Raw genomic sequence first — 8,530 nt, 5'->3', positions numbered from 1 at the left:
GGAATGATGATGGACTGTGGTGGAAGGAGATTGGGCACAAGGTGGGGAGAGATGGATGGAGGAGTCTGGGAAAAAGCTGGGCAGCTCTGAAGGGATGGATCAGGAAAGGTTTTAATATTTGGGAGTGAAAAGGCAGAGAATAGGGGACGAGGAGGATTTTGGATTTCAGGCTTTGGGTTTTTGGAAAAGGAAGATGGGAAAACCTCTGGCTGAACAGAGTTGGGATAAAAGAGACCCCGGAATACGAGGGTGCAGAAGTTCAGAGTCTTTACCCACCTGTCACAGAGAACAAAATAATCTCTCCAGTCTGGAGTTTTTTTAATTATCTGAAATGTGGCCACTTGTCCTTATTGCATGTAGCAAGTCAGCCTTCTCAGTCTGATGCAAACTTGGAGCTCTGGCCAGAGCAATGCATGGAATACGTTGCATCTCTAACAGTACCTGTGAAAAGTAGTCTCTGGGATATTACTGCATTTCCTTTTGCCACATTGGGTCTGCTTTTCCAGCCAATTATGAAAATTTTCAAAAAGCTTACTCCTATGTGTAATTTTTTTTTTTAAAGGAAGTTTGCCACAGAATATGACATAATCATGTGTGGAAGACAACATTACGTCTTTTGTACCATGAATGTTGTTTCCTGAAGATGCTCAAACATCACGTGTTTGATATCTGCCTGATTTGCAACTCTGCCATAACTAGCAGAGAGTGATACTTGTATACATACAATTTATGGCTTGGCTTCCTCCTCTGCCCAAGCAATATTGCTTACTTGGGCCTGCACAGGGTCTCTGACATCTGTTGTGTGTCTGCTTCCTTCTGGTATGCAGATGGGCTTTTTGTGGGGACGGCTCCTGTGTTATGCAGGAGATTATGCTAGATGATCACAATGATCCCTCTGACCTCATATCCCATGAATCACCTCCACAAATGCAAGTGAGCCTAATAATAGTTCTAATTTGGGCAGAGAAAAAAGAGCAGATGGCTAACACCAACTTGTGGAAAGCAATTCTGTTTTCTTTGTAACCGCTCAGAAATGCAAAGACCTAATCTGTGTTCATAACAAAACGAGCTGTAGTAAATCTAGTTTGTGATTCCTACCTTTTATTTGTGTCTGTAAATTTACTCTATCTCTTTAAGTGCCCTCCTGTTTGTGTACTTAGAAACGTCTTAATCAACAGATTTTGGGCAGGAGTTATCTGCCTTTCTCTTTTCTTTCCATGTGCCTGTCGTGTTGGTTGGGTCCTCAGGGAGATGGTGAGGGCATCTTCCTCTCCCTGTGGGTGAAGTTTGTCCTTTGTCTGTGGGGCACATATAATCCAATCCATTCTCTATTGTCAAAGAGGTATTTGTCATACCTTTATTTCTTTTTTTTTTTTTTCCCCCACAGTGCACTTGCTGATAGCTGAAACCCTTTGCTCTAACCAAAGATTTTAGTAGAAACTTTTCCAGCCTCGAACCTTGGTGCGTGATCACTGCTGGTTTGTGAAATATGTGCCCGAACATATTTGTATTGCACACAAAGGCTTCCCAGGGCTGTCTTGCACTGGGAGCTGATGCTGCTTGGTTTGACCAAATGTTAGGGAGCCATGGCAGGCTGTTGGAGTGAAATGTGGGGTTGCTGGGCCCTGCCAACCTTCCGGAGTAGCCCCATGTAGGTGTTGGGACACTTTTGCCTCCAATTCATGGTTTTGCATTCTCGTCCCATGAAAACAGCAGGGTCACTGGCTGACCAGCGTGGGTCTTCAGGCCCGGTGCGTGGTGTTGCAGCATTATTTCTGTCTCCCAAGAGCTTGCTGTTCTCTCTAGCTTCCTTTTAAACATCATTCCAATGTGCTGAGACCAGCAATGTGGCGTGTTAGATTGCTTTTGCTGGGGGGTATGGAAACAACTATTTTAATATTGCTTCGGCTGTGAGGATGCCTTCTTCTAAGTTATCAGTTGCTGGGGGATTTTTTTTGTTGTGAACTACATACAATTTAGCTTAGACTCACAGCACGCTTCAGTGAGAACCGGGGGAGGTGGGGGGGGTCTCATTAGTCATCTGTGGTGTCTTGTTTTTGATGGTGTCTGCTGTTGGGGAAACACCAGGGGGTGAGGTGCAGGGTTTTTTTTAGGTTTGGGGTTTTTTGTTTTTTTTTTTATGCTTGTATTTCATAGCTTGGTCTATACAGAGAATTTACAATTTGGACAACTGCATTTTGTGTGGCAGTTGCTATAGGCAGACATCAGTACTTTTTTTGTTAGAGACACTATTAATATAACTGTGTTTTTGTCCAACTGCTGAAGTTTGATGAAGAGGGAAGGAGAAGGAATGAAGGAAAACTTTGTGCTTGCCACTGATTGCAGAAATTAAAGTTGCAAAGGTGAAAGCTTACAAGCAAATTACTTGTTGCTGGAGCTGTTTGTTCTACCATGGTGTTGCAAGAGAAGAGGGGATCTGCAGAACAATCTTAACTTTTGCTTTCTGTTTCTTTAAAATAAACCCAACATCCTCCCCCCTAAAAATCCCAACCCAATCCAAAACCTCAGGGCTGCTGATAAAGATTATTCTGTGTTAATGAAGTCAGGGTCCAGTAGTCCTGATGGGCATCAGAGGTTCTTCTGTGAGCTCGGTGGTCAAGAACTCTGGTGCTTTGTGGCTTGCTTGGCTTTTTGCCTGTTGTTAACCACGCTGGTTTCCATCCTCAATTTTTAGATGCTTATTTTGTGTCTTTTTATATGTGAATTACTCTGAGTGAGTTTGGCAAAAAGATAGTTACTTTCAAAATGCTTTTTCTATCCAGAAAATCCTGCACCCAAGAATACAAAACTTTCCCCTCTTTTTGTTGATGTTGTCAGGGTTTCAGACGGGTGCTAGTCCTGGGGTGGGGCGGTATCTGCAATAGGTGCTCTCTCTTGCCTAAGGGCTTAGGCAAAGGGATGTTTCTAACTTTGTTACATTCCAAGTGTCTTAATTGAAACCCACAGGCTAATTCCTTCTTTTATTTCTAAATTCCTTTGCTGAGAACTTTAATGAGAACTTAAATAATGAGGTGGGGAAGGCAAATTTAAGTCTTAAAATGTGAGATGACCCTTGGTAACTTGTGCTGGAATGGTTGGACAATTTCTGTACTTTGTTTTCCAAACTAGTCTGTACTCTTCTCTAGGCCACTTTCATTATAGTGCTGCTCTGCCAGCTGTTTTGGGTGTGATAACTTTTGTCTTTCAAAAACTAAATAAAACAGTTTTGTCATGTAAGCATGTAATGCGTTTTGGGGAAATAAGAAAGCTGGCTCTCAGTATGAAGTAGAGGTTGAGCAAAGGGCAAACCACAATCTGGTGAGGCTTTTGTTACTACCTCTATTTTTAGATCATTTAGATTCCTTTTTGCTCCTGAACATGATATTCACAAGGTAATAGGTTGGACCTGAACGGCGGTTTCAAAGTGCCCCAATACAATTAAGGGACAACGCTGAGGATGGAGGAGATACGTAAGGCTATAAAAGTGGCTTCTGGGGGTGACTGAATGCCAGGACACAGGGTCGGCATCTGATCACAAGAGCCAGTTGTTTTGAGTGTATTCCAGTTGCATGGACATACATCATGTTGTATAACAGAAACAGACTTCAGCAAACAAGCATCCGGGATAGGAAGCTTTTCTTCTCTATGTTGTCATCACAAGAGTTTAATTCTGTGCGTGTGTTTAGGTTTCTTTTTATTTCCTTGTAAAGGAACAAACTGTTCTGACATTGGCCGTTACAAGTCCATTAAGTGACTGGAGGGCAGGCAAAGCCATGTTGGCCGGAGGAAACAGTCAGTAGGTGATGAAGCAGTCAGTCCATGGCTTTTATTGTCAGGCTGCAGCAGTGTGAAAGGAAACACAAATGTTTTAGCAACTTGGTGAATTTGTTTCTCACTGGGCTGTGACTTGCTGACATTTTTAATGTCTTGTGTGAGAAATTGACTGGCTGGAGTACCGCGTGCTTTGCTGAATGGTAATATTGTGTTTTGACTGAATGTGTCTAATTTGTTATCTGAATCATAATGTCAGCTTCCAGAGTTAGCTTTACATACTCATCTAAAGAAAATTAATTTGAGGGATAAAATAACTTGTCGCTGTTGTTAACAAAGCACCAGCATTTCGGTTACAAATTTATTTCCCGGGATTTATAGCAGAAAGCTTGAAACAACCCTAGCTATAATGACCAATTGCAGAAATCCTAGTTTCAGAGGCTTTTGTAAACAAACATGAAAGCATAGCCTGACTGGGCAAGTGTCATCTATGGGTTTTTATAACTGAGCAGAATGTTTTGGGAAGATGGGAGTTGTGGAGGTTCTGATTCCTTGCTTAACTGAAGTAGAAAGGATGCTCTGATACTGAAGAGATAGTAAAAGCATATACATTCATGTTCTTTCTGTCTCCATTAAAGACTAAGTAGTTTGTGTTTATCAAAGTCATGTGTTTTTTGGTTCGTTGTTTTTTTCCCCTCCCTAGGAAACCCTCTTTTTGAAAAGAGGGGAAAAAGGGCTGGATTTTTAGTAAATGTCATGCATGCTACTGCAGCACACATAGCATGAGCACTTACACAACCTGGACCTGAGGTCTGGAGGGAGCAGCTATAGGCACAAGGGCCGCTGATGGAGTCCTGGAACGCTGAAGCTAGTGTAATGCTGAGAAGAGCTGTCACCTCCTGCTGTGCCTGTGCTTGTGAAGGGGCTGAGCTCCCCAAGACTGGGGTGTGTAGAGCTCTGAGCGCACAGGATTTATAAATCCATGACCCTTTTCATAACTGTTATCCTTTTACACAGCCAATACAACTGTTTTTGGCTTCTTTTCATGCTTTGCCTTTATCATCTTAAGGAGTAAGCACATTAAAAGAATGTGAGACCTCAAACTTTGGGGTTACTCTTCTTGATTCTCACATAAGGAAGCTTAGGGAAGGAAAAACGCAGACCGAGCCTTAGGAAAGCATCCTGATACGTAGATATATACTTGGGGGTGTTGGCAGAAAAGGGACAAAGGTTACTGAATGACGTTTAAAGAGAGGGAAGGATGTTTAAATCTCAATATATTCAATACAAATAGTATTTGCAATTAATGTCAATGGAGAACATTATCAAGAGGTAGACAGAGTCTGGGATTGAGCTAGCTTTTTGGCCCAACAGTGGCAGTTAATAATCTAGTCTGTTCCTGTCTCCTGAAAAAACACTTGGAGGGAAAAAATATATTCAGTAAATTCAGTAAATACATTTGGTATATTTGGAGTTTAAATCTTGACCCTGTCAGTCTCCTGTGAGATGGGTACTTGGCACTGAGTATCCTGCTGGTAGATCCTATCCTTGCATCTTTGATGGCAAGGGGCTCTATTTCACTGAGGGAAAAGAGCGGGGTTAATGAGATCTTTTGGGTAATTGTATTCCCCCAGAACAATTCCTTGAATTTCAACGAGATGTTTTAAGCATAGCCTGCTGTGCATGCACTGTAGGTATCTTGAAGCTCTGAGAAAAATCTTTTTCTGCATTGGGCTATTTAATTTCTTGTTGAGCTCGAGGTGTGACTGAGGAGTAGGCTACGTTGGATCAGCTTTAGATGGCAAAGAGAAAAAGCACAGAAGGGTGAAATAATGGCTGCTGGCTGCCACGCTGCAGCAGATGTGCACTCTTTGCCATGCTGTAAGCAGCTTTTTCAGCCGTAGCCTAAAAGGAGCCCAGAACAGAGGTTTTATTTTAAATTTACATGAATGTTTTCATAAAGCTTATTAAGTCTTTTAACTGTTGTGACATCTCATTTTCTACCAGTGTGACTTCTTCTCTTGTCTGAACTGAGCCTTAGCCACTGCTATTCCTTGTTCATGTCTGTTAGGTAAAAAACCCCTGGTCGTTTGTTCCCCTGCTTCAGTAGCCTGTGCGTAACAGATCTGTGGCTAGATATATTAGACATAATATATCTGATGGCATCAGTTTCAGATGCATGTTGGGCAAGAAAGAGGAAATTTTGAGGTCATCTACCTAAGGAATCTTCTAGTAGTATTCTGTGACTTCTTTTTTATAAACATCTGGAGTTTGTAGGTAAAACTCCACTGTACAACAGTCTCAATTGCTGCTGTCCAAGGCGTATGATCTTTTAAGTGGTGTCTTTTAATCATAATCTGATTTCTCTTCAGACTGTATAATTTTTTTTTCCCTTTTCATGATTTCATGAAGTGGAACACTTGAGTTTCGATCCAGTTTTCTTTATGGCTTCATCCCAGTGCAGGGAGAGATGGTCTGAACACCATGGTGGTATGCTTTGTTGCAGTAAGGGGCTTGGAAAAATCAGTGCCAGTTGCCACAGAGAGGTTCTGCAGGAGAACGTCCTGGGCAGCAACGTGCTGTGGGTGCCTGAAGCATATCTCCGGGCTGGTCTGTCAAGAAGCTCATGGAGTCTTGAAAGCCTTTTGGAGATTACGGTCTGGGCTGCAGCTGTCAAACTGAGTTTGCCCAGTGGAAAGCACTGCCTGCCTTGGCTGTGGTCTGCTGCATGGATTTGGAGGTTAAAGCCTTTCACAGGCTGCATGTGTATCTTTTCTTCTTGGCTGCAGCAAGCAGGCCTGAAAATCCATGGTGAGCCAACTTCCTTTGCCTGGTCTGTTGTCAGCAGGTAATTCACTGTCATTTAAGTGCAGGTGATGAGGCATAGTCTCACCTTTAGCACTGCTCAGTGCAATTTACCTGAGAGGTGTCCTGTGATATGGGCAGAGCTGTGCTGGAGGTGACTCAGCCTGGGTTAGTGGGACAGACTCTGTAAAATTGCAGCTGACTCCCAAATGGCTTCCTTAAACAAGCTGGGAAACTATCTTCTCTCTGCATAGCTGGAGGCCACTGCTCCTCCCTCTGCTTTGACCTGTAGGTGCTTGCCTGTCCTTCCTCCTTGTCCTGCTGGGTCCTTCTGGTTATCTCCTGGGCCCTAGGTGATGGTACTTCGGTGCCACACCAGTAGGGGCATCTGAAGGGAAGGGCTGCTAAGCCCTTCCCACACTTTAGCTGAACTTGGCTGTGACTGATCACTCACATGGTTCCTAACCCAGGTGCGAAACCAGGCTGAGGGTGGGTAAGGATGTGAGTGCTTCAAGGGTTACTCCAGCAGCTTTGCTACTGCAGTGCTTGTGCTGTGTACTGAAGGAGGCTATTATCTTCATCAGAAGCCTGAATAAGGACCTAGGCAGCTTTTGGAGTAATGCATCCAAGAAAAAAGGTGTTGACGAAGTCTGTTGATTAAAAGCCCGTGGTTTCATAGGTTACTTTTCACCAGATGGGAAGCCTGTGAATTTAATGCATCAGTATCCTGCCCAGGCTGTGCTGTGAGACTGAGGCTGATTCTGATGCAAAGGAGCTGCTGTGGTTGCTAGCAAAGTTGAAACATTTGTGTGACTCTGCAAGTACCAAAATCTTGCAGAGGTTTGAACAGCTTTATTGACAGATTAGGCAAAAATTGTCCCACTGAGTCAGGATAGCGTTTAATATGACCTGTTTTGAGCAATCTAGGATTAAGAAGAATGCATTTTCACTCATTGTTTTCTTCTTCTTTTCTCTCCCCAGATGAACACAATGATGTGCAGAAAAAGACCTTTACAAAATGGATAAATGCTCGGTTTTCCAAGGTAATGTTGGGTTGAAAGTACTACTTTATTTTGTTCGATTCACTGTTTAGGACAATATTGGTTAAATATACTTTGCTCTTACTCTTGTAGAATACTCCTAGTAAAATGTGTCAAAATGTGTAATGAAAACACACAAAAATACTGTAATGTTTTTTCCCTCTTTGTTTCCCCATGCACATAAACATTTGATACTACATGTCTTGTTTAAGAAAAAATGAAGGATTCTATTTGTTAATATATTAAAATACATTATTTGCATGATGATGTCTGTTTGGGTTTTGGTCCTCTTACTTCATAGAATTTATTTCTTTATGCAGTTTTCTGAGTTGATTACAACAGATTTTGAACCTTAGTCACTGTGTTTACTCTCAGTGCTGTTGAGTCAGCTTTACTTGTCCAAAATATTCTGAAAACCTCCAGTTGAAGCCACCTGGTGTTGCTACTTGAGTCTTGCTCATTTTGAATTTTCCTTGGCTTTCATGCTGTATGTTTCTTGTTTTAATTCTCTTTACTGACTTGAAACTTACTGAGGATCTTATTTTGTGTTTTGGGATGAGAAAGGAAGTGGTAGTTGCTTTGGGATGCTATTTAAAGCCTGCTTTTTATGCTGTTCTGCTGATAGTGAAAAAGGATACTTTGCCCAGGAGTGCGGTGGCTGTGGGAAGTTTCCCTACTTTATAGTTTGAATGTGTGAAGGAACCTGGGCTATTATTGGAGAAAACTCATGTTTTTTTTCTAGCCAATACGGTGCTGCAAGTGGGATAACTACTAGTTTTCACTCTGTTAATGAAAAGGGGCATGCATGTAAAATCCTGAAAGTAGATAGAAATATAGAAGGAAGGGTGTGTGGGTGTGTGTGTGGGGGAGGTTGGTTTGTTTTCTTTTTTTAAATAAAGCAACGACAGTGCTAT

The 8,530-nt window shown here is 42.1% G+C and overlaps 1 protein-coding gene across 1 annotated transcript in view; it reads left to right on the top strand.

Moving 5' to 3' along the window:
- The window catches only part of LOC104073478 (utrophin-like), a gene marked incomplete at its 3' end in the record, with an annotated part of 101,853 nt that overhangs the window by 51,141 nt on the left and 42,182 nt on the right, over positions 1-8,530 (top strand). The window contains exon 4 of the mRNA XM_009573276.1: positions 7,558-7,619. Coding sequence (XP_009571571.1) covers positions 7,558-7,619 — 62 coding nt within the window. The remainder of the gene's footprint in view (positions 1-7,557; positions 7,620-8,530) is intronic.

The sequence above is a fragment of the Fulmarus glacialis genome, unplaced genomic scaffold (genome assembly GCF_000690835.1).
Source record: "Fulmarus glacialis isolate BGI_N327 unplaced genomic scaffold, ASM69083v1 scaffold322, whole genome shotgun sequence".
Taxonomy (NCBI): Eukaryota; Metazoa; Chordata; class Aves; order Procellariiformes; family Procellariidae; genus Fulmarus; species Fulmarus glacialis.
This window is presented reverse-complemented; position numbering and strand designations above follow the sequence as displayed.